The sequence below is a fragment of the Sus scrofa genome, chromosome 7 (assembly GCF_000003025.6).
Source record: "Sus scrofa isolate TJ Tabasco breed Duroc chromosome 7, Sscrofa11.1, whole genome shotgun sequence".
NCBI lineage: Eukaryota > Metazoa > Chordata > Mammalia > Artiodactyla > Suidae > Sus > Sus scrofa.
The window spans coordinates 30,560,269-30,584,034 of NC_010449.5; the positions used below are offsets into that span (position 1 = coordinate 30,560,269).

General features: G+C 46.3%; 1 protein-coding gene across 1 annotated transcript in view; it reads right to left on the reverse strand.

Annotated features, from left to right (window-relative positions):
* The window catches only part of C7H6orf106 (chromosome 7 open reading frame, human C6orf106), a 105,372-nt gene continuing 83,081 nt past the window's right edge, over window positions 1,476–23,766 (reverse strand). Inside the window, 2 exon segments of the mRNA NM_001243026.1 lie at window positions 1,476–4,620; window positions 22,019–22,122. Coding sequence (NP_001229955.1) covers window positions 4,585–4,620; window positions 22,019–22,122 — 140 coding nt within the window. The 3' untranslated portion in view covers window positions 1,476–4,584.

Genomic DNA, 23,766 nt, shown 5'->3' on the forward strand with positions numbered 1-23,766 from the left:
CTAGCCCCCGTGGGAATGGCTCAGGCCAGGAACTACCATCAAATCTGCTCCTTTCTCCCAGGGCCTGGTGACTTCTTGAGAGGTTACAGCCCCAAAGACAAACAGATTCTGCCAAGCAAATAACTGTCCAACAGCGGGGGTGTTGGGGAAGGCCTGGGAGTGGGTCTGAGCTGCCAGAAGACCCAGGTGACAGGGTGGGGGACCTCTTCTGCAGAAAACAAACAGCCATGGGCACCTGGAAGGAAGCAGGTTGCAGGTGCACTGTCACGGTTTCAGGCGTGGAGGCAAGGGTGCTCACCCCAGGGGTCTCTGGGCGTCTCTTTGGGCCTCTCGCCCTGGGCCTTGTGTCAGGCTACACAGAGGCCTTTGGGCAGAGACCAGTTCTTCTGCAGTGCCTCCCCTTTTCTCACGCGATCTGTGGCCACAGGCTGCCTCAGCGAGGGAGATGGCTGGGAATCCTCTTCCTCCCATTCCCGGCCCCTAGATCTCTGGGCTCCCTGCCAGGGCCACCAGCACTGAGAATACACAGATTTGCCAGCCAGGGTGAAGGCCCAGTTCGGAGGGTCTGCAATTAAGGGAAAATAATACCAGCATTTGGGAGCCGATGCCATGGGTCCAGGCCTGTTAAGACTTAAGGAATTCCTTTCCTCCTCTGATCTCACTTTCCCTTCAACACAGAAAGGGTGATGCTGTGACTGAGGACAAACTTGAGTCCTGAGTTGCTAAGAGTGCTTCAGATATGAAGGGATGGATCCAGCAAACCCACCATTTGCCGTCATATTGGTCAATTAAATTTCTTTTATGTTACTGACTCCTGTGTACCCCGCTTCGCCACCTCCCAGCCAAGATCACAGGCCTTGTCTCATGTAAGTACATGGGGGCAGGTTCCAACTTTGGTTGCCAATTGCCTGGAGTGTGGTCCCTATCTGGCCTGCAGGCTCCCAGACCAGTCTGCAAAAAGAGTTCTAATCCATAATCCGCCAGGACCGATAGGGGAAACACATAGGCAAAGACGCATCACTTCTTCTGAGTCCAGGGTGCCAGGGGACCCGCTGGGACTGAGGACTCCCCAACCCGGCCTTGCCTGACCCCCCAGAAGGAAGATGGCCATGGGGCTCTGCTTCCTGTGCTACTCCTGTACCTGTGCAATATGCCTGACACACAGACAACACCCCAACAACGCCTGCTGGCTGCTCAGTACTAACCTGGCCAGGAGAGCTTACGTGCTGGGGACAGAGCAGTGCCACTGGAAGCAGCTTCACCTCTGGTCACTGCAAAGCAGGAAGGGCAGACCTAATTGTAACCCCAGGACTTAGTGCCCAAACATGTAATGAACCTCAGGACCTCAGTTTTCCACATGCTAAAAGGAGAGACCAGAGATCACAAAGTACACCGGATGGAGCCACTCTGGGGCCAAGCAGGTATGCAGGGGCTTCAGGGAGCAAAAAACTCACCGACACACATGAAAATAGGGGTGGATTTTTTGGTGTGTTAATTTAATCATACAAATATTCATTTATACAGTAAGGAAAAACCTCCTCATCTCCATTTTCTCCCAGGCACCATGACGCCCCACCAAACACCACCCAGCCTGCTACACGCCCCACCAAACACCACCCAGCCTGCTACACCACCACTGCCCAGGTAGAGGAGGCAGCTCCAGCATTCACCCAAGGAAACGAAAGGCAAGGGGTGGGGTGGGAGTGTGGGTGAATCAGCTTGTACTTCTGGGCCCTGGCAACCCCACCACCCTCTCCTGCTGGGGCTCACACTGAATTTGGGGAGCTGGTTATTTTTATGCCCACTTCCTACCCTGGCTGCCCTCAGGCCACACCAGCTATCTTGGTGAGGCTCTCTCCAGGTTGGACATGCCTCTGATACAGCCAGTCCTTGCTGGGGGGGAAGAGGCGGCTGTTTCTCATAGAAAAATGCCTCAAATTCAACTGTCCCCATGGCAAAAAGAAAAAAAGCATGCACGCGTGCACACACGTCCACACACACCTCACTCCATGCACAAGATAGGTTCTTTCCAAGCCTGAGCCCCTCTGCCTCCCCTGCTGGGCTCAGGTCCTTAAGGATGGTGCCTGCCTCACCTTGCGGGGGTCAGACCCTGGTGGTCCTTCCTGCCTGGAGGCAGAGGGGGGGCTCCGGGAGCTCCACAGACCCTAAACCTGTAAGACAAGGCAGCGTGAGTGGTACCAACAGCCTCCAGGTCCGAGGGAGCTATGCACTTCTCCTGCCCCTGCCCTACGGCTTGCGATTGCTCTGGCCTCTGCAAGGAGCTTACCTGCCCAAGGACATGCACAGAGACAGTTTGCTCTTGGGAGGGAAACCAACGTGCTTGGGACAGTCACTTGGGGGTGAGGTTGCCTAAAAGCAAGAGGAGGAGTGGGACCCCCTGGCAGGGCCAGACCCACTGACAGTGACCTAGGAGGCCACTGAACAAGGGCAGACAGCCCCTCCTGGGGAAGGCAGCAGGGACACCTAGTGTGAGGCAGGTCAGGAAACCAGATACTGTAAAGCCTCCCGTGCTCCTGCTGGGGCAGCTGAAGATGTGATGCTTTGAGGGCTATCAAGTGAGGAGAACAGCTGGGCATGTGGGGGCTCCAGGATGGCGGGTGTCCCAGGAGGTTGGCACCAACAGTGGCAGCAGTCTGGGCCTTATAGGGCCCTCAAACAAAAAGCCATGGTGAGCCCTTGGCTTGGGCCTGTGGTGGCCTGGGCACTGGCAGGGACCCCTGTCTGCTCTGCTGGGGATGGGGTGCTCTTCGTGTGCATAGAAAGTAGGTGCTCTGGAGAGCACTGCCCTCTCAGCAGGCTGGCTGCACCCTCCCCAGGACCAATGTTTACTCCCCTTTTATTTCTGGGGAGGTGGGGAGGCAAATGGGGAATTTCGTACAAGCTTTTCTCTCACAATCAAGCTTAAAAAATAAAAACCACAGTCTCAGAAGAGGATGAGGAGGAACAAACAACACACTTTTGGAACTCAGACACCCAGACACAGGCAGGCAGACCCTCACCCACACCCAGGCTATATGACCCCTTGCAGCCGCTTGCGGACCTGGTCTCCCTGCTTGTCTCATACCCCCAGGGCTCGGGGGTGGGCTGGAAACAGGCAGGGACCCTGCACCATATCCCTGGCTATTAAACCAACCAAGACTCAGAGAAGGAGGGGGTGAGAAGAGGGACTTTGCATAATCTCATATCTTTGGCAGACAGCTGTTCTAGCCTGGTTTTAGCTTCCCATGGAGAAACCCACATCTCACCTGCTCAGAATCCACAGGATCCCAGAGGGGGCAACCTGTCCAAGTGCGCAGCCAGCCAATCAGCTTGTGCTCTGGCTGGGCTGCTCCTTGCCCCCACCTCCCAACAACTACACCTCCTGCTCAGGGCAGGAGTCCTTTCATTTCCATCAAAACATGGCCTCCAAGATCACAGAGTTGCTAACTGTGGCCCTTCCCCATGGCAAGTTCCCCATCTGGGGCTCCATTTTCACACTTTAACAGCTCAGCCTCCACTAACACCACAAAGGACAAGTGGAAGGAAACACAGGGAAGGGAGCTGTGTGACAATAGGGAAGCATGGACATCTTTACACTCGCTTGCTGCACATTTGCTGGTGAGCTGCATCAACACCCGTGTGTACGCACACACGCATACATGCAGCACGGAGGCTCTCTTCCCAGTGAATGGGGAGACAAAGAATCCAAGACAGCAGTAAGCACGATGGCATTTCTCTCTGCCAAGAGAAACATGGGAGGAGAGCAATTTGAACTGTTACAAGAGTGTGGAGAAGGACACCTCTCGGCCCCAGAAACTCCCACGTCACCCGAGAGCTGTCCTAACGGCTTCCTCTGCAGGCCACACAGGGAAGTTTGGTCTTCAGGGAGGTTCTGATGGTAACGAGCCACAGGGCTGACGAATACAAATGCCAAAGGTGTAAATCAACAGAAGATTAAAGAGAAAAGAAGAGGAAAAGGGTGATAATTCATTGGCTGATGCCATTAAAAACAAATGGGGTCAGAGACTTGTGGAGTCCTGTGGGACGGCAGATGTCCTCCAATGGCACTGACCCGCAGAGTCCCCAAACATGCCCCGCCAGCTTTTAACCTGAATTGCTTCCAGAGCAAGCAGCTATTCTATAAAGAGTATGTTATTCCTTATCTAAAAAAATAAAGGTGGGGAAAGAGGGGAAAAAATTAACATGTGCTCAAAACTACAACCTGTCTGTAGGCAAAATAATTTTTGCTTAAAAAGATGGCTTTTTTTTCCCCCATTTAAAACTTTTTTTCCTTCCCGAGTGACCTAACCACTTGTTAGAGACTGACACCTAATAAACAAAACCCAAAGTGGCTGCATGGATTTCTTCTTGGTAGCCTCAACACCATTCCTGGGTTCAGCATCCACACATGCATACTGAGTTTACTCAAAACTAGTCTGTTCTGCTTCTTCCTCTTCTTCCAGGATGGGGGTCAGAGCCAGGGGTCCATGCGATGTGGTCTGCAATCCAGAGGAACCCCTTGCTCTTCCCCCCCAAAGTCAAGCCTTCTGTCTTTTGTTAATTTTTCTTCTTGCTGATACCCGTTTAAGACTGGCCGAAGGGGTAAGGCCCGTGGAGCCCCTGGAAGAGAGTGAACACAGTCAGTGATGGTACACAGAACAGGTACAATTTGACAAGCAAACCGAGTAAAAGAATCTGTGGTTCCCAGTGAGCCAGAAGGAAGCTCCAAGGCACAAGCTCCAAGGCCTGCAGGTTGTCCCTGCCATGTAAAGCCTCAGGAGGCCAAATGCCAGCACACTGCAAGCTGCTCAGTGTTCTCCCTCAATCACGCCATCCAAGAAGGGGGAGGCTGGTGGAAAGACTCTTCACCTTTCAACTTCTAGATCAATTGGTGCCAACTTTTTCCCACTGAGGTCACAAAGCCTTCTTTCCCTCTTGACAATGTCTTATTAATCTCTCTGCTCAAGATCCTTGGACACCACTTTCTGCACCTTAACCTCAGGTAGAGGCTACTGCTGGCTGATGAAACATCAACACAAAAACACTGCAGCAGAAACGGCAATGTCCCCTGGGCACCTAATACAGGCATGGTAGCAGGGGCCTTGCACACTGTCTCTAACCCTCACCTCGAAAGCCAGGTGAGTATTACTACACCCATCTGACTGCTGCCCATCTGACTGCAGAGGTTAAGAAATTTGTGCAAAGTCACATGGGTAGCAAAAGACAGAGCCAAGATTCAAACCAAGTCGGATGTTTGTTCTCTCCACACTGTCACACGGTAAGGTTGATTCCAAATTCCCAAAGGCATTTTCTTGCCTTTGGCTTCGGTGGAGAAGGCACCATAGTCTCACTTTTCTCTTATGTGAAGAATGAGGCACCAAGATGTGCCAACACCAGAAGCAGCTGCATGGACTCACTGGAGGATGTCCTCCACATTCACATCCCCCTCGGAGTACGTTCCCTTGAAAAGTCTCAGTTGATGCCAAGGCCTGGGAGAATAAAGGTAACTGGCAACTGTTCCTACACCCCTAGCTGGCCTAGAAGCATCAGGGCCCTTAGACCAAACTGGGGTGGAAAGCAGGTATGGAAGTACAGCTGTGACCATGATTATGACCAGAGGGGTTTCCCAATGCTTGATGACTCTGTTAAGAATCCCGAATCTAGGAAGTTCCTGGATGGTTCAGTGGGTTAAAGGTCCAGTGTTGTCACTACTGTGGCAACAGGTTTAATCCCTGGCCCGGGCATTTCTGCATGCTGCTGGCGTGGTCAAGGTGGGTGGCGGGGAGACCCTTGAATCTAGACACAATTGGGGTAACAAGGCACAGGGATGACTGAGATGACATTTTCCATTAGCTTGATAAGATGTGAGCAGCCAGTGTTTGGTTATCTTTTAAAATGACATATTTCTTTGGAGTTCCCTTCGTGGCTCAGTGGTTAACGAATCCGACTAAGAACCATGAGGTTGTGGGTTCAATCCCTGGCCTTGCTCAGTGGGTTAAGGATCTGGCGTTGCCGTGAACTGTTGTGTAGGTTGCCGACGCGGCTCAGATCCTGCGTTGCTGTGGCTCTGGTGTGGGCCGGTGGCTATAGCTCTGATTAGACCCCTAGCCTGGGAACCTCCATATGCCATGGGAGTGGCCCTAGAAAAGACAAAAACAAACAAACAAAAAACAAACAAACAAACAAACATATTTCTTTGAAAAGAAATGTAAGTGCTTGGCTGTAGGGTTGCCAAAGATTAGAATTCCTGTTCAAAGAATGTATATATATAATGACTGGGTCACTGTCATTGACCAGTGACCCAGAAACTGACAGAACATTGTAAATCAACTACACTTTAATAATACCAATACTACTACTACTAATAATAAAGAATCCTTTTTCAGTATGACTTTGTTTTGTTTGCTGTCATCTCCCTGGCATTTAACATGGCACCTATCCCTTGGTAGGTACCCACTAAGTACTGCTGAATTAATAACTGAAAGAGGACAGGTATTTCTCAGACTCTACATGGAGTGTCAGACCCCTCAAAGTCACCAAGGTTTTAAACAGCAGCTTAGGCCTGGGGACACAAGCGCCATCTATCTGGTCCTAGCCCCCCAGGCCCCAGGAAGGGCTGGGCTCTCTGGAGGTAATTCGCTAGAAATGCACGAGGCTTCCGTTTCCAATGCAGTGGGGTTTGGGTCCTGCAGAACCAGGAGAAAGAGATCTGGGTTCTGCTCCCGGCTCTGCACTAGCTTGCCAAGCAACTTGGAGTAAGGGCCCTTTCCCTTACAGGACCTTGGATTGCTCTTTAAATTTTTCCAGATTTAAGGTTCTAGGAGTTGACACAAAGTACATAGCTAAGGAGGCTAAAAAACAGTATTCTAAGAAAAAAATTCCCTTTGGTCAGGCTTATTTAGGCCAGAAGTCAAAGCTGCCAAGAACAGGGAACATGAGAGTAAAGTTTCTAGTTTTCTCAGTGGAAAGCACTGAAATTGCATTTGTCCCCTGCCCCCCCGCCCCGCCCCCGAGCCTCAAAAGACCAGAAGCATGTCCCTAGGTGCTTGGTGGTATCACTGAACACAAAAGCCCTGAAGAGGTGAATATGGATGACAGGCAGGCTAACATTTATAGGGCATCAGCTGTGTGCCACGTGGTGCTGGAGCACTTCAACATGTTCCCTTTAATTCTCACAAAGATAAACTGAGACAAGTATGATCCAAGCTCAGAGAGGTGAAGGAACCTGATCCAGGGCACAGAGCTGGTAGGCAGAGCAGTAGTGATTAAAATGCCATATGTCTGCCAGCCCCCAGCCTCAACCATGCCTCCAGCCAGAAAGCTATGGCTGTCACCATCTCAGTAGTTTAAGCACCGACCCACTCAACCAAGTGTGGGCTGGAGCAGCAAAAGGCTCTCAGACTCTATTTTGTGGGGCCTGGTCAGAGGGTCTCTCACACACTAGAGGTGGAATTAAAGAAGCGCAAAGCAAGCTGCTCTCAGTATTTCCCAACAGCATTCTTTCACCTGGAAAAATCCAAGGGAAGAAATAAAGGATTAGATTCCCTAGGACTTAGAACCCATACAATGCTCAAAGGTCTTTGTGCAGCAAAATACATACGCAGAAAAACAAACAGCATTTGTCTTCTATAAAATATTTGCCCCTTTACCCTAAATTTAACTGCTTTTCAGACCAAAGCTCCACATACTTCATATGTGCCTTTATACAGCAAGCACTAGTCTTCTGACTGACTGGTCTGGAATCCCAGAGAAGGGATTCATGACTTTGCCAAGGATCTGTTGTACATTCCCATTTTACAGATAAATTTAACGAGTCCTTTGCAATTGGCAGAGAGAGGAATACAGACATGGGCATTTTCAGACTTGCACCTGAAATGAACGTCCTGGCCCTCAGACCAATTCAGTGTGGTATTTACTGTTTTACCATTTATTTAGCTATTTACTGCTGTGTCTTTTGGAAAGAAAATGTTACCTAATTCCTTTTCATCCAGAGAATGGCACATTGGGGCTGTTGATTTTAATTGGTACAGAAAGGTGGCTTGAGGAACAAGCTCTATTTTCCTTCCCTTCAAATTAACTACCACCACTTTAAGGAAGCCAGAGTGAGCCAACCTATTTCAAAACTACCTTACCATCAAGACTCTCCACACGCAAGGTTAGAGGTGTCACCAGTGGATCACAGAACACAGGCAATGCAACTCCAGCTACATAGGAAAAGCCTGGCGGAGACTCCAAGAACAGCTTGTCCAGGGTGTCCTACAGCAGGAGGCCAAGTGGGGAGTGCCTTCCTAAGAGTGGGATGGAGGTATATTCCAAAACGAGAGGCCCACCCATAGTTCAGGTTCCACTAGAGTTCCAAGACCTGGTGTAACAGGTTGTGGTGGCTAACATCTCCAGTCCTGGCCTAAATGTAGGGCTTAGCAATACTGGTAACATCCTCTCTCTTCTAGGACCTTAGCAACTCTTCAACTTTCACCCATAGCAATAGCAAATACCAATATTTCAATGAACCTGGCAGCACCATCTCCACTGTAACAGTTGTACTACTAATAAAGATGCAACAGATGGTACTACGAGCCCCGAATTAAACTGTGACAAGCAAAAATTAAGGCGCCAAGCCTGATTACCAAAGGAGAAAGGGTGGTTCTAAGTGACTAATGCCACAGGAATCCACACGGTGCCATCCACACCAGGCCTGCTCTCTCTAGGCTCATGCTCCTTTTGGGGGGTGGGTGGCGGTGCTGTGCCCCCAGCATGTGGAAGTTCCCGGGCTACGGTGAACCTGCACTACAGCCTATGACTTGAGCTGCAGCAGTGACAATGCTGCTAGGCCACCAGGGAACTCCTGAAACTCAGTGAGTTCCTCTTCTCTGTGGCGATTCACTCTCACCACATAGGGATGAGCAGCTAGGCCGCTAATACTAATACTACTAGAGCATGAATCATCGAACCCAGAATCCGAGAGTCTCAAGACCAGTTCCCCAGGGCCTACTCAACTTGCATAAAGTGAGTTTTCAAAGACTACATTTCTTGGGAGTAGACTACATTTCTTGTCTCCTGGAGGACAAGGAAGTGTTCCTATTGAAGGAAAGCCTTTAGGCCACAGGGGTTGAGGTGTTGCTGGTTTGCCTCAGTCTTCCCTAAGCTTTTCAATGAACTCCATCATGGCTGTGAACCCTGGGAACTAAATTCGTCTTGGCTACCGGGCAGGCGAGGGCTCTTAAGAGCTCAGGAGCCCCATCTTTGGCAGCTAAGACAGAGGGGCCTCCCCACTCATAGGTGTCTGGGAAGAGACCTCGGCCTCATGCCAGCACAAATGATTACAGTGGTTGGTCCAGGTCTTGAACTGCACTTCTGCGATGGAGCAACTACTGTGAGCCATGATTTGCCTAATTTTCTAAAGTATTTTAAAAACAGAACACTTACAAACATAAAAGACAAGCCCAGTTTCATTCATCACAATCTCCTGAAAGGACAATGCAATACTTGTGGTCCTGTGCTGAAAGCAAAGCTGAAAATAACTACTATTTGTTTTTCACAATAGTTTACAGTTGCCCCTGTGGAACAGCAAAGTTACTCCCAGCCAGCGATCTGACACGAGTGGGTACCTAAAATATCTTGAAGTTCTTCTCAACAATTATACAGAAATAAAAATAAGTTTTCCAAAAAGAAAAAATAGGAAATTAGGTCTGTCTCCCTTAGAATATTTCTAAAAGTTTAATCATCAATGTTTGACAGCAGGGAATACAGCCCTATTAGAGGAGAAAGTGGCCCTTCTATGACAGTGGAATCTGTTTCTGCCAGTTATTTGTGCCTTGTACACATGGTAAGACTCAAGTTAAAAAAAAAAAAGACTCAAATATCGGTGAAATGAATGAATGACCTGCACACTGGTGAGCCATCTCTGTTTAATCTTCCAGGGGAAAAAAAAAAAAAGGCAGCTAAAATTCCTCCTGAAACAAGGCTATCTTATGAGGACTTTTTGGGTTACCTTTTTTAATATGAAAGTTGTTGTTTAGATAAAGCACCACATGGACACTTTTACATACCTGTCTTTATTTTGCTTTCACTTGTGATTTGACTTAAATAAATAAAAAGGTTAATAAAAAGGAGGAGCATTTGCTGCAGGGCTGTGAAACAACAGGCCCTCCCAGTGAGTGCTGATGGCAGCATCAGATAACACCCCCTGGGCCCTCCTCCTCCTTCCCATTTCCTGGGCCCTTTTGGTCAGTGCTTCGCCCACCTAGTGCTCCTCCTGTGTCCATGTGCACTGAATGTAAACACAGAAGAATACAGGGTCGAGGACTCGGTTCTGTCCTGATCCTGTACTGCAAACGTGTGATAAGGCCCTGCTCTTAGGGCTGGCATGCCTGGCAAGGGCCAGAAGCTGACCAAGCTCTGATCAAACCATGAATTTCTCATTAATTATAAATAAAATCTGTATTGGAGGAAGGAGTAGGCAGGGCAATGAGGACTTCTCTCAGGAGCACTCAAAGCAGGAAACTTCCCTTGATGGATGCAGACCCTAAAGGAGGTTTGCTGGTGGAATGGCAGGGCCATAGCAGCATGACAGGAACTTCTGCAGATGCTTTAACAATGGTGTTTAAGCCACTTTCATTTGACAGTCCTCAGAATTTCAGAGATGTATTTGATACACTGGCTAAAGACAAGCATGAGAACCAGCCAAAGAAAATAAAATAAATGTACTTTTATGCATGCAGGCTGTTCATCGGGGAGACTCAGTTTATAGCCTTCTGCCTGTGCCAAAGCTGTGCTTATTAAAAGCATGGCTCAGTTATAAGCATGATGAATAGGTTTTTTTTTTTTTTTAAGCCCTGTAAAAGCATTTTTTTAAAAACTCAATGAATTTTATATTTTTATAGTTGTACAATGATCATCACAGTGTAAAAGCATTTTTTATACTTACCTTTATAACAGTTTTTCTGTTGCTCTTAACCAATTTCTACAGTCCTTCTGGGGACCGTCTCATCTACCTGTCCATCCCCCCCACCCGCCCATCCAACCCTTTGCCACGCATCCCTCATTCTTCCTCCCTCCAGCTTCCTTCTTTCCGTCCTCCCTCCACACATCCTCCATCCTCCCACCATTCATCCTCTCATGTACAACGCTCCCCATGGCCAAAGGCAACTCCCAGAGCCTTCCCCTACCCCCTGACAAATCAAGAAAATCACCATGAAGAATAAAACTCAAACATAATTGTGATTTAAAACACATTATTTAAAGTTTTACAAGGAGATGAAGGATATTGGCTGAGAATGACTTCGCCTTTCAGTAAAGACTTCAGAAAAAGCTATTCACTATTTGAAATTCTAGCCCCTAAGGTCTCATGTAAGAGCAAGCAAGTGTTAGAATCCAGGTGGGATGCTGGCGGACAGAGCTCCCTCATGGCCATCTAGGGTAGAGGAGATTCCTAGAAAGGAAGAAAGATGTGGTAAGAGTCTCACTGGGGAAAACACTTAAAAGGAGAGAAAGCGTATCCAGGTCCCTAGCCATGGGGCCCTCAGTGTTATACTATGGTGGTCCTGCTGAGCAGCCAGGGAGGCTGCTGGTCCCACTTCCTCTGAGAATTCCCATTCGAGCCTTTGTACATTTTCCTTACATGCTACTGTCCCCCACCCCAATCTCTCTTATAATTAATTCACAGCATCACCCTCCACATCCCTGTGCCCAACCCCCGCAATGGCTGGTTGATTGAGGGAGAATCAACTCTCTCTCTTTCAGCCATATTTGGTTTCATCTTGCCCTGCCCCTGCTCAAAAGCGTTGCTGGCACTCTGTTCCCTTTCACATTAAACATGACCTCTCCTTTGCTTGGTTTTCAAAGGTCTTCCTCCAAAATTCACCCCACCCTCTTTAAGTACACCTCACTCACCACAGCCATGCTGGCCAGTGTCCCATGAATATACCCTGCCTGTCAACGCCTCTGGGCCTTCCTGCATGTGGTTCCTCTTCCCTGCAATTCAGTTTGAATCTATCATTCACCACAGTAACACTTTCCTGGCTGTTCCCAACCTCACTGCTTTCTTCCAAACTCAGGAGCTCCTAAAAATCAACTGCAACTCAATATACTCCATCCTCAATGTCTCTCATTCTCTCCTATGAACTAGTCACATCTACGAAATCAGACAATAAATTCTTTGAAGATAAGGATTAGCAAGGGTGAGCAACCTAGGAGGGCTCCCTTAGTGACTAAATAGATCAAAGCTCTTTCTGTTAAAACACTTTCAACCTGCCTATGGGTGGTGGAATCACAGCCAAAAGCCCAAGACTCTTTAGCTTTTGCAGGTGAACGTCCCAGCTTTGAAAAGGGCCTCACTTTCAGTAGAGCTTTAAGGAAGCCCGTTTCCCCCAACATATAGCAGTTCTTAATCTTACGTCCTGTACCTGGTCCTGCTAGAATACAGTTATGGGGCAGACTCAGCGGAGAATGAGTCATTTGAAACCTGAGCATCTCCACCAGGATGCAAATTCTCACACTTCTGAGTTATACTTACTTGTTTGAACCTATAATTTCACTTGTCTCACTTTGAGAACTTTCATCAGAAATTAAAAATGCTATGTTCAGAGAATAGGGAAAAGAATAGCCCTTACGACTAAAAAAAAATATGCTGGCTATCTTGGGAACACTAGCTCTGTTTCAACTATAAGACTGCCCAGCATCAAATCAGTCCAAAACAATGCTTAGAGCTCCAAAACAAAGAAAACGAAGCTGAATGTTCAGCTTTGAAGCTGCTGAGGTACAAAAGGGAGAGTTCCTGGAAATTCTTTTTATTCTCAGTCAGATAGTAATGTTACAAACAACAAAAGACATTTTCTAAGGCTCACAGTGTTTGCTTAATTTATTTTTAAATGCACACATGACCCATGCCAATGCAAACACCAGCTAGGCTGGGAGGACGTTACTGGTTCCTCTGGGTTTTCAAAAGAGAATCATCTTAATATCATTAAACCAGAGTCTCTTGGCAAACCCCTTCTGGTACAGAATGTGCTAATCTGCCAGCGAACGGGGGCAGGTTCCTCAGTTGTCAGGCTCTGCTTCCTCCTTGGCCACAAATTCTTCTGTAGCTCCTGAAGATGAACAAGAAGGTCTCTACAACCTGACACTAAGTGTATAAACTACCTTCAGAGAACAGCAAACAAACTTTGCTTCTGCCAGAAGCCTTGGCATAATGTGGTCTAGAACACAAGACTCAAATTGGGTTTCCTGGGTTCCAGCCCATGGCCCACCCCTAATTTACTATGTGAATGTGAGCAAGTCACTTACAACCTCCTTATTGTTTGTCAAGTGAAGAGTATAACTACAAAAAAATCACAAGAGTTGTGAATTAAAAATAAGAATAAATGTAGTAAAGGTGCTTTGGATAACATGAGGCGGTTTGTTTATGTGTTATAGACGGACTGTGTTAGGCTCAGTCTCTGGACCTTGTCTCTATCTACACCAGTGGGTCTGCAAGGAGGGCAATTCTGCCCCTGCCCCAGGGGGCGTATGGGCATGTTTGAAGATGTTTTTGGCTGCTACACAAGGGGTTAGGAAGGTACTTTTGGCATCTAGGGGGTAAAAGCTAAGGATGTTGCTAAACACCTCAAAATACATAAGATCTGCACCCCCCCCCCCCGCAAAAAGGCTTATCTGGCCTAAAATGTCAACAGTCTTAGTCTGTTGGCTGAGAAAACCCTGCTCTATCACGTAGTGAATTGCAGCCAGTCTCATAGCATTAGATCTCATCCATATGGCATGACTCCCAAATTTACATCACCATCCACAGCTCTCTCCTAAACTCTATACGCAATTTGGATATACAATAGTCCATTTGGATGTTTACAGAAATCTCTAACATATCCAAATGGAACTCCTGATCTCTCTCCACCTCCACCACAGCCTTTCCCCTCTCCATGGATGGCAACCCTATCCTTTTAGGTGCTCAGACCAAAAACCTTGGTGTCATCACTTATTCCCGCTTATTCCCCTCTGCCAACCCATGAGCACACCAGTAGCTCTAGCTAACAGACCAGATCCAGCCTCAGACCACTCGGTCCACAACACTCATCTCTTCACCTAGATGACTGCACTCACTGACTTCCCTACTGGTCCCCTGCTTCTATCCTTGCCTCGTACTCTCCACGTGAGAGACAGAGTGATTGATCCTTTTACGGCATTAAGTCAGACCACATCACCCCTCAGCTCAAAATCCTTTAATGGTTCCCTCTATCCCTCGGCGCAAAAGCCCCAAAGCCTTACAAGGGCTCATAAGGCCTTCCATGGTCTGGTTTCCACCCCTGTCCCTGCCTCACTCTGGTCCTTGAACAGGCCAGGTGAACTCCCACCTCAGTGCTGGTATTGACTATACAATACTCTCTCTTCAGGAACCTTTGCAGAAAAGAAATCTGACTTTAAAGGGAGTAAGAGAGCCCCTAAGTATGCTCTAGTTTTTAAACACTAACTATGTCCAAAGGGAGGTTTTAAATTCATTCCAAAAAAATGAAACTCCAGAGACTGTTGTCTTTTGGCCACAATCAAGGAATATAGATGGGTTTTGTGACTTCAAGAGGTATATAGGCTTTGCTGTCACAAAAAGTGAATTAATGGAAATTTCAGTATCAACAAAAATCTAAACCCAAGTGACCACTGAGGTTCTAGGCAATCTTTTCCCTTCAATGGAGGCTACAGAGAAAGGCTGATTTCTGTAGCTTCCATAGCAGCTCGTGGAGAAAGGGGTTTTAGCAGTGGAGAAGTCATATAATAGCTGGCCAATTATTGGCTGGATCCTCATTTGAAATGCTGCACTATTCTATAGAAAGCATACTCTATCAGGCCTACAGCTGTTAGCTCAACTGATAAAAATGTGCACTTGAATACTATTTGTCACTGAAAAGCAATGTATTGGATTGTTAGGAAAGCAGTCTCAGGGGTCAAAAACAACTGGTTTTGTTTATATCCCGGTTTTATCACTTTTTAGCAGCATGACCCAGCACGGGCAGGTCATGGAACCTGTAAACCTCAAGTCTCACCAACTGTAAATAGGGTAACAACAGTACCTGTATGGTGGTACAATTGTGGGGTCGAAATGAAGTAAGGCAAGTCAAACTGCTGCCTCGGACTCTGGGGAACAAATACTAGGGGCTGGGAGGCCAGGAGGTGACTGGTGTTTTTTGTAATAGACTTTGTAGAACTCCTGGGCTCCTTAAAATATGTACATTGATAAATACCTATATCTATGTATCTATTTTGTCTTTTTACAGCCACACCTGTGCCATGTGGAATCTCCCAGGCTAGGGGTCGAATTGGGGCTGTAGCTGCCAGCCTACTTCACAGCCACAGCAAAGTGGGATCCGAGCTGCTGTCTTCGACCTACACCACAGCTCACAGCAATGCTGGATCCTTAACCCACTGAGCAGGGCCAGGGATCCAACATGCATCCTCATGAATACTAGCTGGGTTCATTACCGCTAAGTCGCAACGGAACTCCCACTGATAATTTTAACAATAAAAATTAAGTTAAAAAGTCCTCAGCACAGTGCCTGCCTGGCACATATTAAGTGCTCAATGAATGGCAGCTTTACAGCTCTGATTACTGCACTCTCACGGGCCCCAACCTGGGAAGAGTGTGCCTTTGCTACCTGTCCTTTGCCAGAGGAGAACACAAGCTGGGTAAAATATAAAGTAACAGTTTTCCTTCCAGCTTCTCTCCGAGCCATCTCTAAATCTTTCAGAGAAAGTGTCTGCACCTGAGAATTAAGACTCAGGCTTCATGGCAGTGGGAGGGTTATATTGCCCTCTGTTGCCATTAGCCCAGCTAAAGACACCAACCACCTGCCTTTGGGTCAAATTTAAATTCAGTGCCCTCTGAACTGGGCCCCATTCCACTGAACTCACCCCTTCTCATTATATTAATCTGATCGGCGACTTCAAAGGAGATAATAAGGTCCACAAGCCATTACATCCTGAGGCCCATGTAGTAAAAAGACTGGCTTTCCCCAAACTCCCCTGGTAACCTCTACTATGTTTCTAAACCCTCACCCAAAGAGAAATGAACTCTTCCATGCCCTGTCAGCACAGACAGCAGCTGGTTAAAAGAGAAATGGTTTCTGATATAATAAAAGCAGACTGGCTTCTGTAGCCCTGGATCCAAAATGTACTAAAGGGTGATGATGAGAGAGAGAGAGAGGTGGAGGGAGGGAGAGGAAGAAGAGCAGGTGGAAATGTGGGCAGGCAGGGCAGATGGCACTCGGCAGTGGCTGACGCTGAAAGAGCACGATGAACCTCCCCCAAAGATAATAACACGTTTCTTCTTCCGAACCAGCACTTGGCGGAAGTAATAACAGTGGCTCAGACGGTAATCAGTTTAAAGGAGGAGTAGATGACAAACACCAGCTCCAAACATTAAAAAAAAAAAAAAAAAAAAAAAAAACATAAAATAAGAGGCATAGTCCAAGTAACAAAATAAAACGAATTTGGGATTTTTCCCCACTGCCCCAGTGTAAACCATTACTCTTTAGAAAAGGGAAGCAAAGCAACTGGGCTCTCCTAAAGAACAGCCCTTGGTTTTGTCCAGCCACACTCTTATTCCCAGCTGTCCTGAATCAGACCATTTGGCTGGTGTCTTATTCCTCTGTAAGGCTTTCTTAGAAAACATTTAGAAACTTTAAAAATTACTGGCAACTAAGAAATAGAAGTATCTAATTTCAATAGGTCTTATTTTCTCCTTCCTCACCTCTATAGATTCTTTTTTGCGACTCTAACACTGTCCAAAGAGAAGCTATCCTGGCCTCCAGAGAGGAGTCAGAGTTACAGCCCCGAGTCAACAGAATCAGCCCCTAGCCTACTCTGACTGTCCTCCTCAGAGGCTCCTGAGCTAATCACCTAAAAAGAATTCATGAGAACAGCACCTAACCTTCACCAATACTTGATCTGACTATCCAACTGGGACAGGTCAGCCACAACTCAGCTCACAATGAGGCCAGCCAATATTGAACAAAAGCAGAGAGTCAGATTTATGAATCTTTGCAGCAGGTCATCTTACACCTATTCACCTTTCTGACTCCCTCTGACAGCTCTCACACAGGAGGGACCAGGGTCTCTGGGCTGTGGGATCGAGCTAGGACAGGTGTTCCCACCTAGAGATTCCTCCCCCCTCCCCAACCCCTCTCTGCACAGAGCAGAGTCCAGAGAACATATGGTTATTCAAGGCTAGCTGGGGAAGGGCTGCAGGGGTGTTCAGTTCCTGGCACTGACCAGTTCCTAGTTCCATTATGTTGACATCCACACAGCCCTCATAAAGCAGGTGCATGAAGCAATCTTTTCATTTCATCCTACCAACCTTAGTGAGTTCAACTGTAATTATGGAGGCAGCAGGAAACTGTGCCTACCTCCTAAAACTGTTGTCATCGGCTTCCAGGAGCACTGTGTTCTTTCCCAGGCTTAATGGCAGGCAGGGAATTTCTTCATTTTATTATTATTTTTTTAACTCAGTGAATTTTATTGTATTTATAGTTGTACAACCATCATCACATCCTAATTTTACAACATTTCCATCCCAAACCCCCAGTCTATCCCTCTGCACCACAACCGGTCTCCTTTGGTAACCTAAGTTTTTCAAAGTCTGTGAGTCAGTTTCTGTTTGGCAAAGAAATTCACTGTATCCTTTTTTCAGATTCCACATATAAAGGAATTTCTTGAGAGTAAATCAAGTCTGTTGTCAACTCCTACCCATCCAATAAAGATGGCACCTGGGGAGAAGTGAAGACACCTGCCCCAACTCTAGAGTCCCAAGGGTCTCACATCTTTTCCAGTCACTTATAAATAAAAAGGGGGCTATTTATTATTAACACCACATGGTTGGTGCACCCCAAGAGTTTAAAAATAGTTTTTATTTTCATCAACTAGAAAAAGTAAGTCACTACTTTTTTGTTTTTTCTTTTTTGGCTGCTCCTGCGGCATATGGAATTCCTGGGCCAGGGATCAGTTCCAAGCTGCAGTTGTGATCTAAGCCACAGCTGCTGCAAAGCCAGATCCTTAACCCACTGTGCCAGGCCAGGGATCAAACCTTCATCTTAGTGCTCCCAAGACGCCGCTAATCCTGTTGCACCATGGCAGAATTCCAAGAAATCACTACTTTAAAGACTCAACAAACAGGGGATCTCTTTAAAAAGAAGATGCCTCAGGCAATCCTAGTTTACATTAAAGCCACTAATCTTAACTCTGCTTCTTTCACACCTTGGTGATATTGGTTATCAACTCAGTTAATGTTTTTGCTCAACACAGCCTCCAGCCTAACGGGAAGATCTAAGGAGAGTTCAGGTTCATCTACTAAAACCTTTAGTAATGTGGCACCTAGATTTGAATCACAGCTCCGTCTCTTGCTAGGTGTGTGATACTGGGGCAAGTTACTTGGGCCTGTTGGAGCTTTTGTTTTCTTTTTTCTTTTTCTTTTTTTTTTTGTCTTTTCTAGGGCTGTTCCCTTGGCATATGGAGGTTCCCAGGCTAGGGGCCCAATTGGAGCTGTAGCTGCTGGCCTACACCACAGCTCACGGCAACGCCGGATTCTTAACCCACTGAGCAAGGTCAGGGATCGAACCCGCAACCTCATGGTTCCTAGTTGGATTCGTTCACCACTGAGTCACGACAGGAACTCCAGCTTTTGTTTTCTTCTCAAAATTTGAGATGATACATGTAAAGTACTTGGAGGCATACCTTGCACACGCATAGGAATAGCTAAAAAATAACTTTAGTATATACTTGATCTTGTCACTTTGTCAAATATACTCCTTCAAATGTCTGTTTTTTTTAGTGCTGTACCTGCGGCATATGGAAGTTCCCAGACTAGGGGTTGAACGGTAGCTAACAGCTTCCAGACTATGCCACAGCAATGCCAGATCCTTAACCCACTGAGTGAGGCCAGGGATCAAACCCACATGGATCCTAGTTGGGTTTGTTAACTGCTGAGCTGTGAAAGGAACTCCTCTATCTTTAAAAATAAATGTCTATTCTCAAGCCAACCACAAATATTTAGAACTATGTATCATCTCTGCTTTATGATATCCATTTAACTATAGGCCCAATTTTTTTTAAAGTGATTTTTAATTATTTTATCGAAATGAACACATTGTAACCAATGGAACATATCTCCCATTGACCATCAACCATTATCTCTGGACCACACATCCCTTAGCACTTCAACTGTCCTCCTACCATCATCCTTCCTGTCTTTCCAAGTCTGTACATTCTCTGAAAAGCCCTTTCCATCAACTCCATCTCTATTTTTTTTTTTTCTCCTTTTTATGGTCGCACCTGCAGCATATGAAAGTTCCCAGGCTAGGGGTCAAATCAGAGCTGCAGCTGCCAGCCTACACCACAGCCACAGCAACACCAGATCCGAGCCGTATCTGTGACCTACACTGCAGCTCAAGGCAACGCCAGATCCTTAGTCCACTGAGTGAGGCCAGGGATCAAACCCATGTCCTCATGGATACTAGGTGGGTTCTTAACCCAATGAGCCACAACCAGAACTCCATCTCTACTTTATCTCTGCTTCTTTAACTCTAACCTGCAGCCATGCACACAAATTACACATTCTGACTGTGCTGTGTTCTATTCACCAAATGCATGCTTCATACTGACTGAACTGCATGCATGTCTCAGCCCCATACTGTACTGTTAGCTGCTGGCTAGTAGGGAAAACTTTTATTCTTTACGTGTCCTTACTCAGCAGTAGACCCTGCTCTAAACAGTGCACAGAAGTGTTAACAAACACTTACTGGTAACTGCCTATATCCTACGCCATTTCTAAGGAGCCCTAAGAGGTGCAGCTGACTCAACTTTAGACAGAAATGCTTTCAGAGGACTTGCTAGTATTCACGTAACTGCTTTCTGAGTAAGATTTGGCTTAACTTAAGATAAAAAGGAGGCTCCAGTTTCTGTGGGTTCAAGTGCCACATTCTCGGTGCACTACAGCCAACTGTCTTGTATATCATCTCCAGTGAGTACCTTTTCTCTGTGGTTCTTGCAAATGCTACTTCTAAATGGTCCTACAGTGCTTGCGAAAAAATTAGGTAACACTATGAGTTTGTCAACTTCAAGAAATATCTCAACAGCGTCACCATAGCCCAAGCCCTCCAAAACAGCAGCATGGTAGGATGCTGGTAGGTGATCCACTCTGACAACCTCCTACCCCCACCCCAGGCCAGGGCAGTGACAGAGTTAAAAGGCAACAGTCCCTACAGCCCTAAAGAAGATGAAAACAACTAACAGGTTCACAACTCAGGAAGATGAACGCAGTGCTCTGGCCAGGAAGCACCAGGCCTCTCCTGAGACTAAAGGGAGCAGGGAGGTCACGGCTGAGTGAAGGGGCTTCGGTGAGAAAGCAGTGGAGCAACCGGTTTTGCCTCCTCCAACTCTCTCACCTTCCCATCACACTCAATTGCCTCAAAGTTCTCATTCTAACAGGGCATGCTTAGCCTAGACTCTGTACCATCTCAATAGTCATACCCTGGGGGGTAAAAATTAAGGAAGAGAAATATGGACCAATGGGAACTTAAAGGGAAACCTTTTATGAGAGTATTAAGACGTGAAGTCTTTCCTCAAATACGAGCAACTTATTGCCTTGCCAATTTACCTACTTATATCCTGTATGACTAACATGACCTCATACTATCCTTTATAATGACCATCAAACCAATAAATAATTCTTTGTTACACTCCTTGTCAATGAGGTCCCTCTTACCAGACCATGTGGAGAAAGAGAATAAAGATCATCAGGTTTCTTTTCTTATTTGCCTCTTGATCTAGACCACATATAAAGCACTGGTCAGAAAAATGCCATTCTTATAATAGAGCAAGTTGTCTCTCAAATAAACATCAATGCTATTTTTAAAATTTTGATGGTGAATGCCAACACAAAGCAAGGAGAGACCTAACAGCTATATGATTACACAGGTGGGACACTGGGCCTAATACACCACCATGTTAACCAGAGAACATTCACAGGCCCTGCCACACAAATCACCTACGACATTAGCTCGGCACCAAGGCTTTATTCAACCAACCACACCAACGACCCGGAGCCAGCATCACCTCAGCAGAGTATGGAAGGTGCTCTTTAGTCAGCCAGCAGAGAGAAATAAACCAAGAAATCAAACTTCTAGAAGACTGTCTTGAACAATCAGAATACTTAAAATCATGGTTAACCTAATAAACAATTTTCTCACTGATTCCTCATGAATGGAAAGTCAAAATATGACTCGGGCCACTCTGGGTTGTGGGTCAGGAGGTAGAAGGTAGATGGGCCATGAGAGACTGGAAAGACATGCAAACAAGGTAAATGAAGAGAAGCCCAACAACATTTAGGATGAATAATTGAGCTTATCTTTTTCCTCAGGAAAAATACCCCATCCTAAACCAAAAAAACAAAGGAACAAGTTCCAAAGGTGGGCTGTGCTCTACACAGTATACATTTACTAAGTGAGGATGGCTGGTGATATTTTGACTTTCTTTTCCTTTTTTTATTTTAAATGCTAAAGGTAAAAAACTTTGTTCTTTCAACACCCAAACCAGAGCAGAGAGACAGTAGTAAATTATAAACGTGGATGAAGTTATATCCACAGAACATGGAGAGAGGGAGGGGGGGAGGGGAGAAGGGGTAGGTTTTTGTGCTGTTGCATTGGCAGAGCTAAGCAGTCTTAAAGAACATTCGAGGCTTCTAGGTTTGCCATGAAGGGGTATCACAAATCCCAAGGCCCACCACCTACCCCTTCTCCTCTTCTCCGAGGGCACCTACCTTACTGTAAGTCACTACTGATAAGTTGTTTGCGTGACTGCTGGGGGACAGATTTACAGAGTTCTGTGAGAGTCTATTCTCATCTTGCTCGGTTTGGTCAGGAGCAGGAGCCCATGTGTTTTTGCTGATCGAGTCGAACCCGGAACCCCCAGGGTCTTTTAAGTTGTTTTCATCTGATTGTCGGTTCTTTTGGGGAGAGGCAAACGGGTTGAAGTTTCCTTCTACCTTGCGATGTGGCTGTGTGTTGAACTCCGTTTCAAAAGATGACAGCTGCTGCGTTACTCCTAAAAGTCCACCCACCTCCACACTGAGAATGACCCAGATGACATCTGAAACAAAAAGACAACTTAAGTCAATGCCAGGTACACCCTCAAGGCTCAAAGCAGCCACCAAAGAGAATCCCGAACACCACCTGAACCACAGAAAGACATGTTCCTCAATAGGCTAGTTCAGAAGCTTACTGACAAAGTAATTCAGTACATTTGTACTGCAGGGGTACACATTTTTGGTAATATTAAGTTCCAACTCTGGTACAAATTGAGTAGAAGTCTGTGGTGAGGCCCAAGAAACTATTTCTAAGCATGTTACAGTAGATTCTGATGCATAACCATAGCTGGAAATCACTACTCCACAGAACAATGATCAATATACAGAAATCCAAAAGCTATTTCCCCAGAATTATAAGCACTTTGTGGTTTTTACTTTATTTTACATGTGTTTAACTCGGAAAACTCATGGCAGGCATAATTCTTGAGTCAAAAAAATGCTTATAATTATGAGAACTGCCCATTATCAACCATTCCCTCCCCCATTTGGGGCAATTTAGAGTGACCATATGTTGTCAAAACCAGGACAACTGAGAGTAAGAGAGGGAGCTATTAATAATTACACCGGAGTTCCCGTCGTGGCGCAGTGGTTAACGAATCCGACTAGGAACCATGAGGTTGCGGGTTCGGTCCCTGCCCTTGCTCAGTGGCTTAAGGATCCGGCGTTGCCGTGAGCTATGGTGTAGGTTGCAGACGCGGCTCGGATCCCGCATTGCTGTGCCTCTGGCGTAGGCCGGTGGCTACAGCTCCGATTCAACCCCTAGCCTGGGAACCTTCATATGCCGCGGGAGCAGCCCAAGAAATAGCAACAACAACAACAAAAGACAAAAAAAGACAAAAGACAAAAAACAAAAAAAAAAACAAACAAATAATTACACCAGGACACAGATGTAAACCAGCACTAGATATATTAGAACAGATATCACCCTGGCTATTTTCACCATATATATGTTCAAACGACACCAAAATTTAGTATTCCTGAGACTTTCTGAAATAATCCAACTTACACCAACTTTGTCTTTCTGTCAGACAAACAAACTCCACCATGTACTCCGAAACCATTAAGAGATCTGCCTTAAAAGTGCACCAAATACAAGGGCACCAAAGCACTTCTGGACATAATTCAGTTATTTCCTCAACTGCCAAAGCAAAGGGTTCACAAAGAAATGAAGAGAGAAAGCGGCAGTTTCCTTTGATGTTCATCAACTCAACTCAGAGAACAGTGGCATCTACTTTCCTGTTGGAATGTTTCAAAAAGCAAGTTACAGAAAGGCAAAGAAGCTTTTAAGTGTGAACTGTGCTGAAAACAAATACAAAAAACTGTCCAAGTTCCTAAAAAAACAGGAAAAGATAGAATCTCCCTGGTTAGCTGTGCAGTGGTCCCCACCGTCTGCAATTCACTCTGCATGGCTTAAGTTGTCCCTGTCAACAGTGGCCCAAACTAGCACATGGCAAGTGCCAAAAGTAAACAATTCAGAAGTTTTACACTGTGCACTGTTCTGAGCAGTGTGACGACATGTTTTGCTGTCCTGCTTCGCCCCGAATGGGGTATGACTTATCCCTCTGTCCACCATATCCTCTCTGTATATGCTACCTGCCGTCAGTCGCTTCCTAGCCATCTGGGTTATCAGACTGACAATCTGGTAT